Source organism: Hippoglossus hippoglossus, chromosome 14 (assembly GCF_009819705.1).
Source record: "Hippoglossus hippoglossus isolate fHipHip1 chromosome 14, fHipHip1.pri, whole genome shotgun sequence".
Taxonomy (NCBI): Eukaryota; Metazoa; Chordata; class Actinopteri; order Pleuronectiformes; family Pleuronectidae; genus Hippoglossus; species Hippoglossus hippoglossus.
The window spans coordinates 5,442,160-5,465,404 of record NC_047164.1 but is presented as its reverse complement, the minus strand read 5'-3'; the positions used below and the strand labels follow the sequence as shown (position 1 = coordinate 5,465,404).

The 23,245-nt window shown below is 42.3% G+C and overlaps 2 protein-coding genes across 6 annotated transcripts in view; one reads left to right on the top strand and one right to left on the bottom strand.

Annotated features, from left to right (window-relative positions):
* The first annotated feature begins 1,052 nt into the window (after window positions 1–1,052).
* trim47 (tripartite motif containing 47) lies at window positions 1,053–7,447 on the top strand. The gene is made up of 8 exons (XM_034606262.1): window positions 1,053–1,290; window positions 2,140–2,351; window positions 4,351–4,396; window positions 4,516–4,611; window positions 4,896–5,120; window positions 5,272–5,294; window positions 5,392–5,513; window positions 5,629–7,447. The coding sequence occupies exons 1-8, from the start codon at window positions 1,111–1,113 to the stop codon at window positions 6,156–6,158; spliced, it is 1,434 nt and encodes a 477-aa protein (XP_034462153.1). The 5' UTR covers window positions 1,053–1,110; the 3' UTR covers window positions 6,159–7,447.
* Window positions 7,448–7,974: 527 nt separating this feature from the next.
* The window catches only part of trim3b (tripartite motif containing 3b), a 31,566-nt gene continuing 16,295 nt past the window's right edge, over window positions 7,975–23,245 (bottom strand). For 3 of the 5 annotated variants that reach the window (XM_034606258.1, XM_034606260.1, XM_034606259.1), the window contains exons 2-17: window positions 22,018–22,193; window positions 18,599–18,728; window positions 18,043–18,153; window positions 17,781–17,932; window positions 16,911–17,091; window positions 16,590–16,691; window positions 16,333–16,431; window positions 15,711–15,863; window positions 15,119–15,497; window positions 14,235–14,338; window positions 13,970–14,137; window positions 13,678–13,846; window positions 12,643–12,684; window positions 11,526–11,596; window positions 11,266–11,406; window positions 7,975–10,825 (exon numbers count right to left, since the gene is read on the bottom strand). In XM_034606258.1, coding sequence (XP_034462149.1) covers window positions 10,673–10,825; window positions 11,266–11,406; window positions 11,526–11,596; window positions 12,643–12,684; window positions 13,678–13,846; window positions 13,970–14,137; window positions 14,235–14,338; window positions 15,119–15,497; window positions 15,711–15,863; window positions 16,333–16,431; window positions 16,590–16,691; window positions 16,911–17,091; window positions 17,781–17,932; window positions 18,043–18,153; window positions 18,599–18,728; window positions 22,018–22,163 — 2,301 coding nt within the window. In that variant the 5' untranslated portion in view covers window positions 22,164–22,193 and the 3' untranslated portion in view covers window positions 7,975–10,672. The remainder of the gene's footprint in view (window positions 10,826–11,265; window positions 11,407–11,525; window positions 11,597–12,642; window positions 12,685–13,677; window positions 13,847–13,969; window positions 14,138–14,234; window positions 14,339–15,118; window positions 15,498–15,710; window positions 15,864–16,332; window positions 16,432–16,589; window positions 16,692–16,910; window positions 17,092–17,780; window positions 17,933–18,042; window positions 18,154–18,598; window positions 18,729–22,017; window positions 22,194–23,245) is intronic. The other 2 variants (XR_004616022.1, XM_034606261.1) reach the window with 2 other exon arrangements.

Below are 23,245 nucleotides of genomic sequence, written 5' to 3'. Positions count from 1 at the left end.
GAAGCAATGAAAAGGTACAGTATAGCTATGGGCACTCAATGCACAGCCTCGGCCATCTAGTAGCACGGGGTAGTCAAGAGTCGCGCCGAACGGACGGCGGGTGCAGTACTTATAATAGTAGGTAGAAATTCATTGGTCAATAACGAGGGGGAGTCGCCGTGGTTTAGACTTGGCTCTCCCTAGCTGGTGCGCAGGCGTGGTCCCAGCCTCTTGGCACTGGAATCCGCGAACATTGTGTTCCTGCTTTATCGGCTGTATGTTCTGTGTGCGTAAGCATGCGCATTTTCCAGACAAGACAACGCCTTTCCTATCTGGCCTTCAGAACCTGGGGCAGCTGCTTGAATTCTTTCTAAGGCGAAGGTCACAGTTTCTTAATGAGCACAGTGCATTCATGTATGTGTGATGTTGAATAAAGCTAAGGGAGGTAGGCTGTAAAATTAAAAAGGTTAGGTGTGAAAATAAGTTTAAGTACAGTGTATTGTATGCCACGGATTTCAGTCTCCACACTTGACATCATGGCCTCTCGCATAAGGAAAGGGGAGCTATTGTGGCAACACCACAAACTTGTTTAAACACATAACAAAAACCATGAGGGGGAGATGTCTGAGCAGCAACTAGACCCCCGACACAAAGACAGAGTTCACTGGCAGAGTCTTTTCAGAAAGGCAGAAAATGTTTAGTGAAAATAATGTTATAGTAAAACTGTAATTGGTCATCAGCACAATGACATTGAATCAATATATTCATATTCTAGCTCTAATGAATGAAATAAGAACGATATATGATAGTTAGTGCTTTTGTGTAATTATTTGAACTTTGATTGTTTTGTTTTTTAAAGTTTGAAAACATTCATTGGTTGCACTTTATTTAAAAAAAAAAAAAATTGTTATTTGCCTTTAAAAACTGCCCGGTGTTTTTACTGATAGATAAATATCGATATCGAAGTTATTTGTAATCGGATCGAACCCCAATGTGATGGTATCGCCCGCTGAGCCAGGGACGACTCTGATTGGCTGACAGTGGAGATGACGTAGCACAAATGTGGCCGCTGCCCTTCTTCCGCCCTCACTTCCCTGCAGGTTGTTGCGCTGCTGCTGCTGGTCCGTGATCATGGCGAAGTCCGGACCCGCAGACGACTGGAAGAAGGAGCTCACATGTGCGATCTGTTTGGATTATTTCAAGGACCCCGTCATCCTGAAGTGCGGCCACAACTTCTGTCGCTTCTGCATCTGCATGCACTGGGACGAAAATGCTGGAGACTACGGCTACCAGTGCCCCCAGTGCCGAACGGTGCGTTGATGCACGTCCACCGCTGTTTCGCGTCAGTGTGTCGCTGCCGTTAAGAGACATTATTAATATAAATTATACATCAACTGATTCGAAGTAGCTGAGTCTTGTGCGATGAGATTAGCCACCCAGTTTTGTTTTGTAGCTACTGCTGCTAGCTGACGTTAGCTAGCTAAAATGTTAGCAGCAGGTAAAAAACTCCCACTGCTTGGCAGGAGGTCAATTGACGACAATTAAAAAACAATAAAGATAAAATAAATGAAATGGAGACATTTTCATGGGAAGGGGCCAAGACACGTGATTTGTCAAAAAACGTGTGTAACGTATCTGGATTGTTTGTAGCCACTGCTGCTAGCTGACGTTAGCTAGCTATAATGTAACAGCCGTTTAGAAACGTTTATTTGGTAGAAGTGTAACATCGAGAGTAGTAATATATGGAAGTAAAGATATTTCCTGGTGTAGGGACTAGTGACGCGGGTGTAACATACCTGGATGGGATTGTTTGTAGCTGCTGTTGCTAGCTGGCACAAGCTAGCTTAAATGTAGCAGCAGGTAAAAACCCGATAACTTGGCAGTTGGACGATCGAGAGCAGTGGTTCCAAAACCTTTCATGGGAAGAGGGGGAAGTCACATGTTTTGTCAAACACAGGTGTAACTTGTCTGGATGGGATTGTGTGTAGCTACTGCTGCTAGCTCCCGTTAGCTAGCTACAATGTTGCAGCATACACAACAGTAGCTGTGTGTTTTGGCTGATATAAGAGAGATGCTGTATTGTACACTAAACCCACGCTGAACAAAACTACAAAAACTGCTTGATCACAGATTTCTGCCACTTTCTCCTTTTCCTCTCAGGTGTTCAACAAGAGGACGTTCACCAAAAACTACCTGGTGCAGAACCTGGTGGCCAAACTGGACGACCTGGAGTGTTTGGGGTCCAGTTCTTTGCCCCCCCAGCCTGTCAAAGTAGACGGGAAGTGTGAGCAACATGGAGAAGAGCTGAAACTCTACTGCCAGACTGACAAAAGGCTCATCTGTGTTGTGTGCCGGGAGTCTAGAGCACACAGGTTGGTTCGTGTATTCACCTTTTTATATAGGGATACTACTGAAAATGTATTTCTTGCTTGCAAATTCTTGCAGGACAAGATTAATTCTTGTGAACATTTATTAGTGACTGATTGCTCAAGTTGTCGTTGTACAACTTGTCATTGACATGAATCTGTACCAGTGACTAATCTGAGATGATACCTAAACCAACAACATGCAAAAAGTAGTGAAAACATTCATTACGTCTTTGCAAAGCTGAAAGTGACGACCTCGGAATCCAAATCCCAAAATCCAGAGATAATCTAATTTGTTCCTTCAAAAAGAAGATGCAAATCCTCACTTGAAATATCACTGAAACAAGTAATTCATTATCAGAATAGTTATTTAATCAACTTGAATGATTAATCTACACATCGTACAAATGCCATAACTGTAATAGAACATTACAGTAAAGTTTCCACATGGTTGTACAAAAGGATTATGGGGACATGGACATTTTTAATTGACCAAGACAGAATATAGTCCCAATATTGGTACTATTCTGACTTTGTTGACTTAATATTTGCTCTTTTTTTAATACATTTTTGCAGCAACTGTCATTGTTACTCTTGTAGTGTTTATTCACTTAAAATCTGTCCATCACCCTCTCAGGTTTAGTGCTTAAAATGTGCCTATTTGTTGTCCTGTCCCCGTTTGGAATTAGTAGTCAAATATTAAACCCTTAGCTGGTCTAAAACTTGTCTGTCTAATCTGGCCAAAGATAGCAGTGTTTGCTGTTTCATATTTTTGCCATTGATGCCAAATACTTGTGGCACAATATCACAATGTGTCTGCTGGCCTCTAAACAGCAACTGTAATTCACATTGTGCCCTCGGTTTGTTATCCTTTTAAAGTTCCAGTGTGTAGTTGTAAGACTGTGTAAACCTTGTCACTAAGAATGTCCCAAAAGCAAGAGTTTCAGGAATGGCTTTGTAGACACTGAGTCTAGCTGGCAGTCCCTTTTCGCAGTTGCCATGGCAATCAAGGCCGTAGCACAGAACTTAATCGTAAAAGATATGATAAACAGCCTCTGAGTGTGTAAACAGAAAACTGGTGCCCGTCAGGGTCACAAGGGACGAGGACGTCTTTTGTATTCTTTTCTATTGCATGAACTAAACATGGTGCACACGCATTGTGTTCCTGTGAACTTTATCCCCTCTAAGTTCTCCCCAAACAAATCTTTAATCTACTTTAACATGCACCTTTTTAAACCCCGTTGTTCTCAATAATGCGTTTTTAATGTGTTAGGATTTTTGAAATCAGACATCTGGATTTTTATCAGTGAAACAAGCTGATCTCTTGCTCAAATCAAAGCTCCTGGCAAGGGTGTTTTTATCTGTTCCAGATTCTGGGTTTAAGAATGAGTGGCTCAGAGCTTTTGAAATAAGAGCTCTGGAACACTGCCCGAGGAAATACGACAGGCTGAGTCAGTATCTTCCTTTTTTAAAATCAAAGCATAAACATACTTTTATTATATCATAGTCTCCGATTTTACCTAATTCTATTTTTTATTACTGTATTAGGTCATGCTAAAAACTGCTGCCACACATGAAGTGGTTTTATTCTTTTATAGATTTTATGTATTATAACTTTTGAGGCACTTTGTAACTATGTTTTAAGAAGTGCTATATAAATGGTTGTGTGTTTTCATGTTGAGTATTTGATTAACAACAGAATCTTCACTCATGTATGTTTGGGTATTGTTGTCCTGCTCAGAGACAATTTCCCTATTTGGACAAAAATACCCCCCCGCAAGGACCATGACCTTCAGCCTACACCAGCAACAGAGGCAGTGATAAAGAAGACTGTAAACACACTGTCTGTTTTTATAAAGAGTGAAATGCTGTTTGTACTGTTTTTGTTTTCTTTGCACCTCAAGCAGAGATGCTGAATGTAAACATGACCTCATTCAAGTTGAAGCATTGTGAGTGGGACACGCTGCTCTGGAAACTAACTAGTTGTCCTTCTGTTTCGTTTCAGACACCATGAGGTGGCACCGGTGCCAGAAGTTGCAAATGATATGAGGGTAAGTTGGCAAACAGATCAGATATTGTTTTCTTCAGTGCATCTAACATCTATTAAAAAACTGATTTATCATTTTTCTGATATAATGTGCATGTGTCTTGATGTAATGTTTTATTGCAGATGGAGTTAAAGCAGAGGCTAATGGAGCTCAACTGGGAGAAGTCTCTGTGTTTGGATGTTATAACGGCTGAAGCGCTAAACAAAGATGAAGCAGTGGTAAGGGATGGACCTTTTTTAGGTTTTGCTGGTGACGTTCACAGACAGTATATATGATGCAAGCCTGTGGAGTGTTTGATTCGAATGTAAGCAACAAAGTGCAATCCATCCTCGAGGCCCGATTCTTTGTCACCATGAAGTGTTCTTTTGCAAATATTAGGACAAACATTGAACTGGAAAGTTGTACGTGTAGATGCACACCACTTATCATCATCATCATCATCATCATCATCATCATCATCATCAAATCCTTTATGCTGATCTGTTGAACCTCTGTTCCAAAGGTCAACAAACGGAGAATCAAGGAGAAGATTGAAGCGGATATCGGTGCCATGGTCCAGTTCTTGCTGGATGAGCGAGACTCCCTGCTCGAGGGCCTGGATGTTCAGGCAGAGGACGCCGTGTCACTGATGGATGAAAACTTGAATATGCTGGAGAAGGAAGGTGCCGCTTTGGACAAAGTCATAGCTGATATCCACGGCCACATCGGTGGGAAAACAAGCTTTGAGGTCAGTGCGACTTAACAATTTATTTATTTTGGTCAAAATTCCCCAACCAATAGAAAGCCAGGTGTAGTGATGACGAATGAAATAGCCCCGCCCGCGTTTGGTTACTTTTGCTGGTGGTTCCGTTCTAATCAAAATGTCTTTCTTCCAACAGAGTCTTGCTGAGACATGGAAAGAGTAAGTGGCTAAAAATTAATTTGAACCTATGAACTCCCTCCTGTTTTTCAGTAACAAATGAACATTTGTTTTGTCACATCACCGCCTCCCTCCCCAGAGTCGTCCACCGCGAGCCTTCCCCTACCCCCGTGGTTCTTGGTGTGAATACTGGATATCCAAAATACTCAGGGCCCATCCAGCTTATCTTGTGGAAGAAGATGATGCACGTGCTGCACACCAGTGAGTCTCCTCTACACACTGAAGCAGATACTGAGCAGTGAAGATCCTCCATTAGACTGATGTTTATACAGAAGTTAAGTGTAGTTAAATCCTGAATTCTTCTGTGTCTCTGTAGTGCCTCAGAACCTGACCTTGGACCCCGACACCGCTCACCCATACCTGATCATCTCAGACTTTGACACCAAAGTTGAGGAGGGCCACGTGCGTAACCAGGACCCAGAGACGCCCGGCCGCTTCAGCCGCTTCTGTGGCGTGCTGGCCATAGCCCAGTACTCCAGTGGCCAGCACTACTGGGAGGTGGACGTGAGGGACAAAGGCGTGTGGTACCTGGGAGTCACCACTCAGAGCAGCAACAGGAAGGGCTTCGTCAACCTCACGCCCTCCGCAGGATACTGGAGTCTGTGTCTGCAGGACCGGCTGTACGCCAACGATGAAGACGGACGCATCCCGGTGGCCGACTACTGGGACTCCCCCCGGGTCGGCGTCTTTCTAGACTACGACAAAGGGCGCCTTAGCTTCTACGACGCCGTCACAATGAAGAGACTTTACATGTTTGACACCTGCTTTGATGAAGCAGTCAGTCCGTTCTTCAGCCCAGGGAAAAACGATCCAGGCAGCCGGCTGCAGATTTGCCACTATTACTGAATGAGCTGCAGTGAGGCCTTTTTAAATGAATTGTGTAAGAGTCAACTCGTGTACGCCTGTGTTTCCGGATTTGCTGTTGGCAAGGTGCGAAGGTTTAGACACACACGCTGTAGGCTCATAACCCTGACTACTGTGGCTGGGTGTCAGCAGAGGTGCTTTGTTGTCTATCACTGTGTCGGCTGGGATACAGATAACTGACGGCTCTGATCCTGTTGGCAGCCGCGATGCTCCACTACTGTACATAAACCCTTTGGCTGAGTTTTTGTTGGACAGGGTCAGTGCTCCAGCCGTGTTGTTTAGACCTGTAAGGAAACATGGCCTCGTTATCACATTGATACTTGTTGACGGTTGAGACTCCCTCTAGACTGAAGTCGGTGCTGACGGCCTTCACATCTCAGTGACTGGATTCGGTCACACTCTCAGCTCTCGGACCTCGTTTGACCTCCAGAATCTCATGGCTCAGGTTGTTTTGTGGATTTTAACATCAGTGCAGATTTTATCTTTTAAAACTTTACGTCCTTATTTTTTTAATTGTTCTGTACATGCTCTACTTCTTGGGACTGTTGCGATTTCCTCTGTTTATTGTTCCGAGTCACATTTTTGTGAGCAGTTACACAAACGAGACAATTGGCTTTGTTTGAGATTTAAAACTGGGTCTGTTCGAAAGTGAGCAAATGCAAAGCAAAAATGTTCTAATATTGTAGTGACCAACTATTAACTGTCATTAATGTAGTTAATCAGCTACATACGCCCGAACATATATATGTGGTTGAACCCGTGATGTGTTTTACTGTATAAAGACATTCCATCACATCCAAGAGCCACAACAGTGTTTATTTTATATTCTGTTAAATAATCCTGCTTCAGTTGTTTTGACTATTTGGCCATTTTATTCAAATTGAATGTAAAATACATGTATATGGACGGTTGTACAAATATTGGTCCTTCTTAAATGTACGTTTTACATATTTTCTCGCTTGTGCAGTTTGCCAATGTTTTTATTGCGAGGCAGAGTAGAAACATTTACCAGGATCAGTCATAATATTTGAGAAGACGTACAATGAATCTCATGATGCTTTTTTTTTTTTTATGTTTTGCCTATGATGGTGTATTTCATTTCATACCTGTACATACTTTTGGTTGCTTTTCTCCATGTGTGCAGCGAAGCAGTTTTTGAGATGTCTTGACAAGCGACATAAAAATGATATTGTTATTCGTGTTTTGGGCCGTTTCCTGCTTTTTAATATGCTTTTGTTTTTCACTATACGATGGTTTTAAAAGACAAAAGCGTTCAAGTTCTTAATCTGATCAAACATTTGCCTCTTAAATTCCATTCTTGAGCTTTACATGTGAAGTTCCTGGGGAAGGTTCCTGTGTTTACACCCTAAACTACATCATAAATCTGCCAGATATGCTGAGTGAGTGCAGTGGCCAGACAGCTGTGTATAGTGGGAGGGTCGTGGTTTCCTGTTTTCCCATCTCTTGCTATTCCTGTTCAGCATCTAACCCTCAACAGAGGAAACAAATAGTTGAACAATATCCTCACCATGAATTGTAAACTGAATGTCTGCCTTTTATTGTTCGGTTTACAGAGCGCTGTACCCATTTGACGATGCAGAAATTTGCAACAATGCTTGAAAACCCTTACTGTTTAAGATGTAAACTGAAATTTCTATTCATCTCTTTAGTTTAGTGGAGACAAATGTTTTAAAACATTCTGATAATGTCATTTTTCAAAGAAATTCTAACCCTTCCTCAAAAAAAAGCTTGAATTAACTGAGGTGTGGTTTTATAAAACGGACCATTTGCACAACAGTTGGTTGTATTATTCTTTAATATTTACAATCATACCGTTGCCATGATTACATAGTGATTAATTCTTTGTAAGACTGGCCTCTTGTAGTTTACAGTGGGACAACACAAAATGGTTGATGCAGTGTTGAAATTACATTGGAAAAATAAACGGTGTTGGACCGACTAAAAAGAAATAAGTGAATTTGACGATATTGATCATACACAAATTAACAAAGTTTGTTCAAATTAAAGTTAAGTTATATTCATACAGTGGATAAATTAGATTTGAAAAAACTTAATCAATTTGCAGGAATCAGTAAATCAGTGTCTTTTTAAGTTGGTATTGTACAATTTTATTTAAGAGAATGTGTTTGTCACTTCACAGAGATGTGAGCTGGTCACCGACGGTTCCAGGTGAGAGACACGTGCCAGGGAAAATAAAACCCAATTTCCCAGTAAGTAGGTAAAACAGATTGAAATACAGAATGGATCAATGATCAGGCACGAACAGTTTAATCATAAAACAAGTTTTTAAAAAACTCTACGTCACTGTGTGTTAGCTGGTGTTGTGTTTCTCTGGGAGTCACAGAAAAAACCTTGAACTACAAAGCAACTACTGGAAAAGTTCATGATGAAGGTGCCTGTCAGCTACAACAAGAATATGCTTGTAATATACAGTAAACTTTCTGATTATGTTAAATGATAACTATACACAGAGGCATATATTACTCTTGCAAACTATATATAACTCTTATATTTGTATTTTTGTGCAATGTTCAACAACAACGTACGACAAACGTGTTTTTTCGGCAGAAGGAAACGTTATAGTTAAATTTATTTAGACTATAAAGATGGACGACATGTCAGCTCCCCGAAAGTGAAGCCAAATTGTCTTGACTGCCCCCTGGTGGCTGGCTGCAGTAGAGGTTATAAATTCAGAATACTCCAAATTAAATTACATGTCAAATAGATTTTTCTCAAAGATGGTTTCTGTCATTTTAAGTAGTTCTTATCACAGTGATGTTTGGTCGAGCGCTAGTATCGACAGGACCTTAACCCCTGATCGATATTTTGGCTTCACTTCTGGATACTAGAAGGAAGTGGAGACGCGTCGTCCATCTTTCTTTTGACAGCCTATCTTTGACCTGGCTGTGAGCTCATTTTGGGAAAGAGGCAGAAACAGGATCAGTGCTTCGGGTCACGAGGCCTATGTACAACGACGTTTTGGCAAAGAGGAGACAGCTCAAAATGCACCGATTAGAAAAATAATTTGTAGAACAAATTATGTAGAAAAGAAAATTAAAATAAATTAAGTCCTTTGGAACAAAAAAAAAGAAGATAAAACACAGCAAAATAATGTGTATACAACATTGTTCCATGGATGTTTGCAGGTCATTAAGTTGGCTACTACTCGGCGTGACGTTCTAGCGTATTAATAAATACTCCAGTGTTGAAATCCTTGATGCATTCAGTGCTGGAATAAGTATTCTATATAGTGAAATAACATGGACATAAAATCCAGATATACATAAAAAATATGCATATGTACAACGACGTCAGGTTGTAGATATGAATACGCAAAAAGTGCAAGAAGTAGTGGGGTCAGATATACGAAGTCTGTTTTGGTTGATATACGAGAAACAGGAGCTATGAAGGAACCAGATTTTCTTTTTTCGTTGTTTTACCTGTTGTGCTTCTTGATGCTTCTCTTTGGATACACAAACAACAACAACAAAAACTTGCATATACATGTTGGTAACAACAAAAAAAAAAGTTAATATTGATAAGGTGCAGAATGAGAACAAGAAACGTTTTCTTTAAATCAGCACATTCCTGTCTGTGTGTACCCCGGAGTGTGAGGGCCACTCAAAGGGAAAGAAATATCAGAGAGTTCGAGAATAAAGTTTAATGAGAAAAAATAAGTACATTTACAAGAATAAAGTTGCAGTATTTTCTCTTAAAATTCCTTGTAATATTTATTTTCTCGTTAAATGACAAATTTACTCTTGTAATATTACAACCTTGTTATATAAATCTTTATGCTCGATATCTCAGATATTTCTTTTCTTTAAGTGGCCCTAATGCTCCGTCGTTCTGTGTGTGTTCTGTTGTGAGGATTGGAAACTGTAAGGCAGGGACCACGGGGAATTTTTAAGAGCGAACTGACGTGCAACAGTGTTCGAGAAGAGGCCTGAGCATCGTCTCTTCACCTTTAGGTGTTAACCGTCGCCTCGCTTCACCTGCTGGTCGCTGGGAGAGTTGCGCGTCTGCTTTTCCCCCAAAAAATTGCAGCGTATCACCAACTTTAAAAAACTGTCAGGCTGTCTAATGGTGAGGTCACACTCGTGAGACATAGAGCTGAAACGCCGGGTTCCAGAGGTGAATTTCAACTTTGGGTTTCTCTCACGGTCAAATAAGAGGTTGTTTTATTCCTCTTTTATTAAAGTCTTTTATTAAAAATGTTACAATATTTTTCAGGATTGCTGGCTTCTTTTGTCTTTTACAAACTTTTGGGATTTCTGTTATCAATGTAAATGTAGTTTTTTCTCAGATTTCTTTGTTTTCATCTGTAAATATGAGATCTTTGAATTGTAGAATTGAATTAGTGGAACCGAGGGTCACGGCACAGTGAAGCCACGCTGCAGCTCTATGTCCACGAGCAGTGTGTGTGACATGAACTTGTCTGAAGAGCAGTTGAACGGCGTGTGTCCTCCCTCGGCTTACTGCAGATATCTGTAAACCTTAAAGCAGTGGTTGCCGGAGTCAGCGACAGCCACGTGTCCGTCTGAGGTGAGGGCGAGGCCCTGGGGCCCGTACAGCGGGTCTGCTGATGTGTTGATGTAGGATAAGAAGGAGCCTGTGCTGTCAAACACCTGAATAAAAACACAAAAGACTTTTTCAGTGTCCAAGTTGCAACAGACTATAATAAATAAACTGTAAAATACTCAGATCTGCAGGTTTCAAGTTGCTGTGACTGAAATGGTGCTTTACTGTTGCTGAACTGACGATCAAGCTCCAAACTAGTAGAGCACAACCCTCCGCCAAGGCCCAACAATCCTACACTAGATCGATTTTATAACAGAAAAGAGGAGGTGGTCTGATAACCTAAATTATTAGTCATAAAACATAGTTAAAGAAAATGAAAAAAGTCTGTAAAGTCTTATAAGGTCTTCACAGGCACAGGCGTCATCTATCCCCAAGTTTGGTGGAAATCGGTTTAGTAGTTTTTGCGTAATTCTGCTAACATAGAATCCAACGGACAGGTGAAAACATAAACTCCTTGGTGATAAGTTTCAACTGAACCCGACCTCACCTGTATTCTGCTGTTGCCCCAGTCAGCAACTATGATGTTCCCGTTGGCGTCGACAGCCACACCAGTGGGAGCGTTGAACTGACCGTTTCCTTCACCGTGAGAACCGAATTTAAACAAGAACTCTCCATCGGCACTGTACACCTGCGACAGGAAGTCAGGGGACAAACTGTTACGTCTACAACTCAACGCTCACTGTGAAATATACAGATAATACACACGAATCTAAATGATAAGACATTGATTTCTGTTGAAAGTCTCACCTTCACAGAGTGATTGTGAAAGTCGGTCACGATAATTTCATTCTTGTTGTTCACAGCGACAAAGTGAGGACCTGGGTGAAGACAGAGAAACGGGTCAGTGCTGAAGCTGCTGTGGCCTGAGCTGATTCATGTGGTTTTCTTCATTCTCTTAAACGTTAGTCGGCTGTTAAATTTCAACTAGTTGAGCCTAAAGCTGAAATCACGAGTTTCATCAGACGTTTGTAGCTGCTCTGATTTTCCTGGAGTCATCTGTTGGAATTTTTTTTAACGCATCAGATGATTTAAGTTGAGCTACAAAATTTTTATTTTTTTTAACAGTAGTGAAAATCAAAGTTAGATTCATCATGCTGACAAGTTTGTTATTAGTTGTCTCAGATATAAATGCTCCCGCTGACAAAGAAATGTAATTGAGGCTTGAAAACATTTAACCATTAAGATTATTTAATTTTTTTCTATATATTATATCGATATATCACTATAAAAACAAAGAAAACGCAAATACAACCAAATATATAGAACTTGAAAATAATAGATTTTTTTAAGTTAAAGGTTAAAATAAATGTTCCGTATGGTTTATTCTGTAAATAATGCTAAAAGTTTTCATATCTTCGAACACAAACGATGTGAAAGGCTCATATCGAGTAAAGTGAAAACATATCGTCTGAGAACAACAGTGTAAGGGCCCGGTCACACATGTGCAAAGCGAAGATTGTAGATAAAAGCGGGAAGCAGATGTTTTACTCGCCTCCTCGCTCGCACTGATTGGACGGGAACATGAAGCGAAGGTTCACCGCTGATACGTTTGCGTGCGTGTGACCGGGCCCTCGCTCATAACACTGATTGTCTTATAGCAAACACTGGGTAAGTCAAAGCAGTGAAAAATCACACAACTCACATCCATTTACACAACAAAACACAATGCGTGTGACAAAACGTCCATTATTGTAATAGCAGGTGATTATTACAATGCTCTCTGTGTTTGATCAGGTTTGCTCAGGCACAGCTGGATCCAACAGTTTTCAGGAGGTGAGACACAGGACCAGGGGAGGGGGGGGGTTAGACACGGGGCACTGCACTGTGGGGTTAAGGTCGCAGCAAGGCCACACTTAGTACTTACTGAAAACTGAGCCAGATTTATTAAAGTTTGGGCCAAGTTTTTCTGAATCGGAAAACAGGAGGAAGAACAGAAAGAAAGAAAGAAAGAAAGAAAAAGATATGTCGTCAGAGATGAACAAAAATAAATAAAAGGAAACAGAGAAGTCAAATAGAGAAGGGGGTGGGGGGGGCAGCACAGGCACAGTTTGTGTTGGGGGGAGCAGGGGCTCGGTGCGTCACCTGGGGCTTTTACAGGTAAAAACAAATCCTACACAATAATGTGACACATCAGTCTAGGTTTAGAAATAACAGCACAGACAACGTGTAAGAGGAACCAAAGAATCAAGAGGAGAATTTATTATTTAGATGATGTTTCTGAACTGGACAGATTGTGCTGCGAGGCTTGTTTTTCTACTTTCTTTGACACAGCTTTTATTTTTATATAATAGAGTTAAGAGCAAGAGACTGTAAATGTTCTGAATACTTTCTGCTGCCCCTCGTTAGTCAGAGATCACAATCAGGGCTTATATCAAAACATGTTGCAGAACTTTAATCTCCACGAAGCAATATTCTCTGTTATCATATATCAGGCTAAACACATCCATCATGACTTGTTCCCTTTGTAGCAACACTATGCAACTTTTACCTTAAAATATCAGCCTCAATATTAGTTTGAATGTTCAGCGACTGTGAATATGGAGAGTTATACTGAGCAACTTAAACGGACAGAATTGAAATTCAAGGGTAAAGCTGATAAAAAAGACTCAGAGGTAATTAAAAAACAGAGTTTGTCTCCAATATTCAGCCAAGAAAACTTTTTAAATGTGAAAAATTCTACACAGAGTTTGGTGGATTTGTTAATTTTCTGGTTCGGGAAGTTTTCCTTTAAATGAAAACCAAAACAAAGCCCAACTGAATGAATCACCGCATGTGGCTGCAGAGGGCGCTGTTGCTCACTAAAAGTTGTATAGTGTTACTTTCAGAAAGAAGACCTTGTCTCTGAGCTCCCTGTCCGTATTAAAAAGATGTCTGCTGTTACATGTTAACGCCTCCTCACCTGCGAACTGTCTGTCCGACGTCCCTCGGCCCCCGAACTTAGTCACAAGTTTCCCATTGGACTGAAAGATGAAGACGCAGCAGGCCTTGTTGTCCACGGTGATGATGTGTCCGTTCTTATCCACAGCGACGCCCTTAGGGCCCATGAGCCGGCCGGCACCGATCTTATTCTGCAAGGGAGCATTTTAGCAGGGAAAGAAAGACATGAAACACTTTGAGAGAATTTCTAAACCATCTTTATCTCTATACGTTCGTTAATATTATATGTTTCATCTTAAGTTCTGTGATCTCACCTTGAACTTGCCGTCAGAGGAGAAGATGCTGACCCATCGATTGTCATAGTCGGCCACCACAATGTCCCCGTTCAAGTCCACGGTGACACCCGTCGGCCTCTGCAGTTGCCCTGGAGACCGACCTCTGACCCCGAAGCGCATCTTGAATTGGCCGTCGTTGGTGAAAATCTGTAAAATCAGTTCCGTCAGAGAGCAAATGAGTGACAGGATGTTCCTTTTCCAGCGTGACCACAGACACGCAGCTGTGTGTGTGTGTGGGTCTCACCTGGATGCACTGGTTGTTGCTGTCAGCCACCACCACTCTGCCATTGCTGGAGGCTGAGATTCCCTGCAGGTTGGTGAACTCCCCTTTCTCTCTGCCCCGCGAACCTGGCAATTTAATGACTCAAATAATTACACACTCTCTACCTTAATCTGTGTGTGTGTGTGTGTGTGTGTGTGTGTGTGTGTGTGTGTGTGTGTGTGTGTGTGTGTGTGTGTGTGTGTGTGTGTGTGTGTGTGTGTGTGTGTGTGTGTGTGTGTGTGTGTGTGTGTGTGTGTTAACAGTACAGTTTATAGATAAGTATATAAAGATGGACAACATGTCGACCTCCTAAAAGTAAAGCCAAACCACTGCAGTATAGGCCATAACCCCTGCCTCCTCCATGTTAGTGGACGGGACATGGACAAAACTAAAAAGTAAAACTTACACGTCAAAAAAAGTTTCTGTCATAAGTACTTCATCTCAGTTGAAGAGCTCATGTTTGAGGTAATATTGGTTTTAATTTGTTATTTGATGCCATAACAATGTGTGTGAAACGTCATGATTGACAGCTGAAACTGACTCAGAGAAACCTGCCACTCAGCATCTGCAATGCAAGTAAACAACTTGACATTATTGTTGTACTTTTCATAAAATCCTTGGACGTCACTTCTTCTTTTTCGTCTCAGTAAGTTGATTTTCATTCAGTTTACTGGCAGGAAATGAAAATTGTAGTTTCTAAAAACTTGTTTTATGGTTCAGAAATGAGTTTGCAGTATTGTTATATATTTCCTTTCTGCAGTGAATAGGATAAAACCATCAAAGTAACAAACAAACGAGTAAATTGTGTTTTTCTGCTTCACAGTCGTATGTTTGAAATGAACTTCCTCTCCAGGCCTCTGTCTTACCCACTCTGTAGATGAGCTCATCCTCGATGGGGTTCTCCTTCTTCTTGGTGGTGCTGTACATGCTGGAGGGCCGCCGCACTGCTTTCTGCCGTATGTGGCCCCCCGTCCCGCTGGGAGACTTCACCCTCCTCTTCACGTCATCCGGAGACTGTGGCACATCTGAGGGCTTCACGGCCCGTAGGCGGAACGGGCTGCCGCGTACCGGCTGGCCGTACAGCAGCAGGGCGAAGGAGTACTCTCCCTCGGAGCGTATCGTGTAGCCCACCTCGTACGTTCCGTTCTTATTGTCCGTTATCTCAGTCTCTGCGGCTCGGTTCCCATCGGCAGAAGTTATCTCTGCCTTTAAAACAGCATTTCCGCTCCGCACCAGCTCGCCATCCTGCAAGAAGAGGTCACTGATTCAATTTCAGAACACAGATGATATCTTGTTCCAGCAACAGTAGTAATTCTCATATGATGCCTCCATAAAATAACTGACTTCTTTCACAAACAAACAAGACACATTGCATGAAATGTGAATTCAAAGCTGCTGTCTATCAATCTTTCCATGGTTCCCTCTGCACATGTAGCCTCAACAACTTGAAGACTGTACCTTGTCTTTCGTTGTCACGGTGACGGTGTGATGCTGCCCGGTTGCTGCATGCCGGAGGCCTTCTCCCGTGGCAACAGAGGTGTGAGCGACAGCAGCTGTGGTGAGGAGAACCCCCAGGTTCTGGATGGAGCGTCGCAGACCTTCCGTCTCCACCTGGAGCCACACGGCACACACAGGACACAGGACACAGGACACAGGACTTAAAAACCCTTTGTGCTCTCTACAAACAACGAATCAGAGCTAAGCAGAGAGTGAAAACTGGACCTTAAACCGTCCGATCACCATAGATACGACTCTGATGAGATGCTAATTTTGCTCTGTGTCTGCTGGATGTCAAAACAGCCTTAGAATAGCTTTAATGTCTAAAGTATATTCCACAGTGATCCACAACTTGAGATCATAGACTGTGTATAAAGATGGACGACATGTACTATCTCATTAGTGACAACAAGCAAAAATTCTCACATCCTCAATAGGAGCATGAAAGGTTAAAAAAACCTGCTGCTATAAGTTTTCTATCCAGACCGATTAGACAGAGGCAGCGCTTAAAATCATAGAAAACGATCATATGATAAAATCAGTCAGAGAAATGGTTTGAATCTGAATAAGCAGCTGTTGCTACCTGACAGTCCAGATGTGCGTTCTGATGGGGCCTCTCTGGAAAGTCGTGTCGGGCCAGCGCTGTCACCCGCTCGCTCATCTGCTTCTGAACCAGCAGCACCTTCACAGGCAGGAAACAAAAACTGTTTTCTCAGTCAACTTTTCAATCAAAGATATTTCACTGTTTCTGCTCACATCCTGTTACAGGATAGCCGATTCCCAGATGAGCTGTAAACGGTTTGTGAGCTCTGTCATGCTAGTAACAGTGAGCCAGCCCACCTCAGTGGCGCTCCCGTGGCTGAGGGCCTGCTCTGTGAAGCTGCAGCTGCTCTGGATGTGCTCCTTCCCCTGGAGGAGAGATGAGAGCTGCGCCTGCAGGACCTGCACAGGTGAGAGAGAAAAGAGGATGAGGACAGGTTAGAGTAAAATATGAGAAGAGAGGAGGCAGGTGAAATACTGTTTATACAAAGAAGGAAAGAAGATGTGACAGAGTCTTTCATTAAGTCCTAAGGCTGACAGGAATGTGAGAGATCTAACATGTGTGTCTGACCCTGATGATGCAAGAGCACAAATGCGTGTGCATGTAAGTGAGAGCACCACCTTCTGCTTGGTGGTGCAGATGTTCTCCAGGTCTGTGATGAGGGCCGACTTGCGCTGATGCAGCGCTCGCTCCAGCTCTTCAAACGTACTGGTGATCTCTGCCACCGCCTCAGTCTTCCTCTCGTTCAGCTGCCGAGAAATCTCACTCACCAGCTCGATGGCTGCTGTTAGCTGAGGGAGCCTGGAGGGGAACACGAGGAGAAACCTTCTGAGAAACCCTGTCTGTTTATCTGCTGGTTTTTTTGCAGGATTACGCAACAACAACAGATTGAATTACCATGAAACTTGGTGGAAAGACGTGGGCCAGGAGAGAACAAATTACATTTTGGTGCAAAGGATCCAGGAATCTCTTTTCACTTTCTTTAACATTGTGAGATGGGACATTTTTCAAAATTTTCTCTGATTTCTCGGAGAACAATTCCTAGTTATTGATCTGGAATTTTGTTTTTAAATAAATAACAATTTAGGGAACTTATATTTACGAGTGTGTGAAATTTGGTGCAGATCAGAATAAAAATCCAGATCTAGTGAATTCATATATGGTTTCATCAGAGGACCTGGTGGAGCTATTCTAGTTTGTTTTTAACTCAAATAAATACAAAATAAAAGATAATTTGTATCACGTTTTTCAGGGAACTCAATGACACAATTATAAGATAACCTGTTGAAGAAGCTAGATCAAGCTACAAAACGTGTCCCTATAATATATTAATCATAGTAGATGTAGAAGAAGTTTTGAAATGCCAGACACAGCACAGCACAGGTGATGTTTGATGGCAAATGCTAAATCAGGGCCAAAACACCTCAGCTCCCAAACACCTGATGTGAAGGATAAAGTCTAAAAGCTTCACGGAGACATCGAGTCCTCACCTGCTGTGTATTGCGTCCAGCTGTGTCTTCAGTGCGGCCTTGTGCTGCTCCACCACGTCCCGCAGAGGAACAGTCACGTGCTCCCTGTGCTCGGCCTCCGTGCAGTCCAGACACATGGCTGTCTCACACGACTCACAGTAGAACTCCATCACCTGCAGAGGGAGACAAGTAGAGTTTCAAAATGAAGCTCACTCACTCTGGCTGGTTATTGCAGGAGGGGAAAGGAAAGTTTTTTTTAGATTAATTATTAGTAGATTCCCACCTTCCCCTCGTGGTTCGGGCAGCAGAGCGGCTTCCCGGCAGCTGCAGCACTCACTGACTCCAGGACACTGCAGGCCTCGGGCCGCGAGCACTCCGGGTCTCGTTGAAGAACCTGGTCAAGAACATTTTTAATGACTAAGTAAGATTAATGATCTATGTTCTTGTGCACAATGTGGTCTATGGTGTCCTTTCTTTCCTTTATTTGGCAGTCGACAGCTGACAGATGAGATGCAATAAAAGTGAAGCCAGAACTGAAGTGCGCAGAGGCAAACAAATCCTAAAAAGAGCCTCATGAAGCATACAGGACTGTCCAGAGTGACCTCACTCTGAAAGTATGTGCTCACTCTGTTGAACACTAGGAGCGGTCCTCACTAAAACAGCACCAGGATCACACAAAGCAATCTGACCCACTTCTTTCAGTTCATTTCCCTTTCTTTGACATCTATCTCATGATTGGTTGAATCGACGTTTCTTCCTCTGTAACATACTAGAAAATCCTGTTGGGCGAACACATTTGTGTCTGAGTTGAAAGAGAAAAAAGGAATTAGGATTCAAACCTCCATGAGATTAGTGATGAAGAAGTTGTTCTGTAAAGCACAAACTCCTTTCTCTGGCAAGATGGACGTCTGCCGGCACACTGGACACGAGAGCGTCAGAGACTCTGGGGGAATGTAGTTCTGGAGACAACTGAGGAGACAGATAAAGAAACGCATGAGATACATATACATAAAATATACACAAGCAAGTCTTTTGCATTGTTTTCTGAATAATTAGTAGAGCCTGACTGATGTGGATTTTTGGGGCCAATGCCAATATTAGTAACTAAAGTAATAAGATACCGATATATCAGTCGATATTTAAAAAGATATTTCTAAGATGCCGTTATCAAACCTTTATAACAAAGAAATGTTTGATATTTTACAGTTTAATCATAAACTTTACTATAAATAACCATAAACACAAATACCACACACATTCAATACAACTTTACTAATCCCAAGAAATTTATTTGACATAAATTCACAAGATTTCTGCATAAAGATGAAAGTAAAATAAAAGTTTTCATATTGGTAGATCAGCTGATTTTTATCGGTCAACCAATAAAACAGAAGGGTTCTAACTATCTGTCGTCTTAGCACCGTGTTGAGAGACAGTGTCTGGTTCTCCTGTCACAACAAATTGAAGTTGAGAGTGAATCAGAGTCAATACACAAAAACACAAAAAACCACAGCCTGAGAGAAAACATCCAGACTTTGTCTTTAAGTGAGTGAATCTTTTGGCAAAACAACTTTCCTCACTGACTAAATACTGAAGGACAGAACATGTGTGTGTGTGTGTGTGTGTGTGTGTGTGTGTGTGTGTGTGTGTGTGTGTGTGTGTGTGTGTGTGTGGCACATACTGCACGTTTATGTCTCTGCATATTTGTGTGTGTGCACGTGACAAGGTGCTGGATTCAGGCCGAGCCTCCTCCGGTACCGCAGCCACAAATCTGTCCCACCGGCCCCTGAAGCCTGAGGATGTTCAGGTTCAGTTGTCCTGAGGAGTTTTAACATTAAACACCTTCACGAGCCAAACCCCCAGTCAACAGTGTACAGCTGCAGTTACAGCACATTCCACATGGCCGACGGCCCGGCTGCCATCCAGCACATGATGCACAGCTGTGTTTACTTTAGCTTCTGTGATAACTGATCGTTATACAGTAAAAAAAACCTGAGGTCAGTGTGGAGGATAAGTCTCAACTCACACTAAAACATTTCATTTACGTCTCAACCAAGCTTTGTTAAACTAGTCATTAGCTTTTGAGAACAACCAAAGATTTAAAGCAAGATTACAGTTGCTCTCAGAAATGCACTGAAGTCTGATGATGGACACAAATATCTCAGGATGAAAACAAGTTGCAGTGCACGTAGAAGACGCCAACGCAGATTCCAACTTAGAAACACAACGAAATTCGAGAGCTTTTGGGGATAAGGGCCTGTGCTGGTGTTGATGTGCTGTAAACAAAAATATGAGACGTCAGAATTTATACGTCATGTCCTGCCTCCTTTATTTTCACTATAACAATAACTATAATCACTTGCCTGAATATTTCAGACATTTTCTTGTTGATGTGAACATGCCTGACCCGATGAATCTCCTGCTGCGTTCTTCACATGTGAAAAGCAAACTCGGAAAATATCTGATGAATAAATGTCAGTCAGTTCCACAGTTCTGTGGATCACAGGAGATCGTACCCACTCACCAAAGTTAGATAGAACAAGAACAGGGGGAGGAGTGGGAATGAAAGAGGAAACATTCTCCATATTCCAAGTCAGTGAACCATCAAAGTCTTGGCCGCTCTGTCAACACCACTATACCAGTCTGGATAAATCACCATTGGTTTGTCTTTGTTTGTTTGGGGACTAACTGCGCTGTGAGCTCACATGTGCTTAATGACAAAGAGGAAAAGAGGAGCAGAATTAAACGTGACACCAACCACCCCCGAACCGAGGGGGCCCAGCAGGGGGGTTACCAGCTCAGCCCTAAAACCATCCAGCATTAAAACATCTGTCTGGCTACATCATGCACAGCTCCAGACAAAAATCTGTTCACCTCAGCAGGGCTTCAGATCACATGTCATCCAGTTAAACCCCCGGATTAAACCTGCCCTCTGGTGGGTAACTGCCCCTCTCATTGCATGGAGAGAAAAGACTTACCCTTCACGCTTTGTGTCGCTATCGAAAACTATTCCATAAATATTTGTTTGATCGTAGGGTTTAGACGTAAACCAGTCTGAAACATAATCCCGGTTATCCTCTACACCTCACAACACTCCCCTCTCTACATTCTCCGTCCTCTCACCCTGACCCACAACAAGCTTTCCGAAAGCCCCCCCCCCTGCTCGGCACCAAATGCCCCAGTAAGTATCGCTCGAGGGGGGTGTTGTCTTTCTAAGGAACTGCAAGTTTAAGTATTTTAAGTGTATCTCCCAACAATGGGGCTACAGTCAGTTGGCGGCCCCCGATGCTGAGGAATGCAATTATTCCCGTGGAGTCTGTGAGGAGAAGCGCTCCGAGCTGTTTAATTGTTGGTGGGGATTTGCGATAGATTTCCTTCTATTAGGGGACATGTAAATATTAAAGGAATTCTTCAGAACTAGGATGGCAGGATACTGACAGGGAAATTGCTACAGTAAAAACAGATAAACTATAATTACTGCCCTGTGGTTGTACGCCTCCACCAACCACAGCGGTTTCAGTCTACACACATTTTTTTTCCCAGACTCATATGAGGACACTGTAACCTTTGACCTTTAAATTAATCTTTTAATTGAACAAAAATGTAAGATAGGCAGACTTGAGATATCATGTTCAAAAGAGGCCACCGTGACCTTGACCTTTGACCTTTGACCACTCAAATCGAATCAGTTACTCTGTGAATCTAAGTAAACCTTTGTGTGAAAGTTGAAAGGATTCTCTCATGGCATTCCTAAGATAACCCGTTCACACGACAGAAAAGGTGTACTGTGAGGTCCCAGTGATCCTTGAGTCAGTGCCTCATGTAATGAAATGGTGGGTGTTCTTGATATATCAGATTCACAAGAACATGATGTCACTGTGACCTTGACTTTCAAGCACCAAACTCTAATCAGTTGATGTTTGAGTCTAAGTTGAGGTTTGAACTGAATTTGAAGAAATTCTCTCAAGGCATTCCCGAGATATCACGTTCACAAGGCAAAAGATATGTTTTGTTTCACCAAAACCCAATTAGTTCATCTTTAAGGCAAACTGACGAACGGACGGATGGACGGACGGACGGAAGGACGGAAGGACGGAAGGACGGACAACCCAAAAACACAATACCCCGTCGATGCAGAGGCATTAAAAGCCGATGGTGTGAGCAGAGACTTGTGTCAGGTTCAGCTTGAGGGACCCGGAGGTGTAATTAGGCCTTTTTGCCGGTGTGGGTTGAAAGCGAGAGGACAGACGTTGGTTACCTCTCACAGAAGGTGTGCAGACAGGGCAGGACCTTGGGGTTGCAGTAGTGATCCAGACAGATGCTGCAGACCAGGAACTGCTTGTCTATCTGACGCACCACTGGGCTGGTGCTCCCAGCCTCGCGCTTCGCCATGGCAAAGGACATTTAGAGCCACAGACAATGGCAGCAGTTACCCTAGGGGGGGAGAGACAAAGATAAATGGATTAATATTCGGCTAAATTTAAACTTTTCTATTGTTGAGTATCACTTTCGGGGGCTGCTAATGCTTAGCGAACTTCCCACAGGAGGTACCAGGAACCCAAGCTAATAAAGCCGTTTAATTCCTTGTGTCTATTGTTGCTGTGTTATTTCTGAGTTAATACCAGACGGAATCCAGCTGAAAGGGACCAGTGTGAAACAGAGACATGCAACAGCCCCGAGGTCGGAGACAGGAGCAGATGTAGACAAACCAGCAGGACCGCGTTTAATCAACACTTCAGTTAAAACCAGAGCAGGAAATTAACACAATCTGGACTTAAAGACAATACAATAATGTATTATGACAAGCTTGTAAAACAAAAAGCCCACGTCTACACAACACACACCCCCGATGCACTCTGGACCTGTTGTAACAGTTAAATCCACTCATGAACTGGACACACACACACACGCACACACACACACACACACGCACACACACACACACAGTCACGCAGACACACAAAAGAAACTGCTGAGTCCTGTCTATGTTTGCTTCTGTTGCCGTTTGATAGTCGTTACTCATCACTTGTGGTTTCTCACTGTGTCATTGAGTTAATAGTTCAGCTGTTATACTGTAATTTAACACATTAAACAATATGTTCTGTCATGATAAACAAAGTGTAATTGATCATGTACACATCACATCAACATCATTGTAGAGTACAGTACAAACAGTCCCCTCATGAAACCACATGTTAATTCACTACATCCAGATTTTCTTTTGGATCTGCACCAAATTACACACACTCATAAATATCAGTCTCCTAAAGATGTCAGAGTTTTTAACAAGATCTGTTATTTGTTCTCTGACAAATCAAAGAACATTTTGAAAAACGTCCTAAGTGAAAAGAAGATTCCTGAATCAGGGGGTGAACCTGAATTTTGTTATGGGTTATTCCCGGGGTCACCCCTCCAAAGAATTTCATGGAAGGTTAATTAACCCTGCTCACAAACAAACAAACAAACAAACAAACAAACAAACAAAC

What these genes read in the sequence shown, in the direction of transcription:
- trim47 (XM_034606262.1), top strand. Translation starts at nt 1,111, where the DNA reads ATGGCGAAGTCCGGACCCGCAGACGACTGGAAGAAGGAGCTCACATGT. An exon ending in GTGGGAAAACAAGCTTTGAG is followed by an intron (nt 5,121 to 5,271) that starts GTCAGTGCGACT and finishes TTCTTCCAACAG; the next exon opens with AGTCTTGCTGAGACATGGAA. An exon ending in CTTGCTGAGACATGGAAAGA is followed by an intron (nt 5,295 to 5,391) that starts GTAAGTGGCTAA and finishes CTCCCTCCCCAG; the next exon opens with AGTCGTCCACCGCGAGCCTT.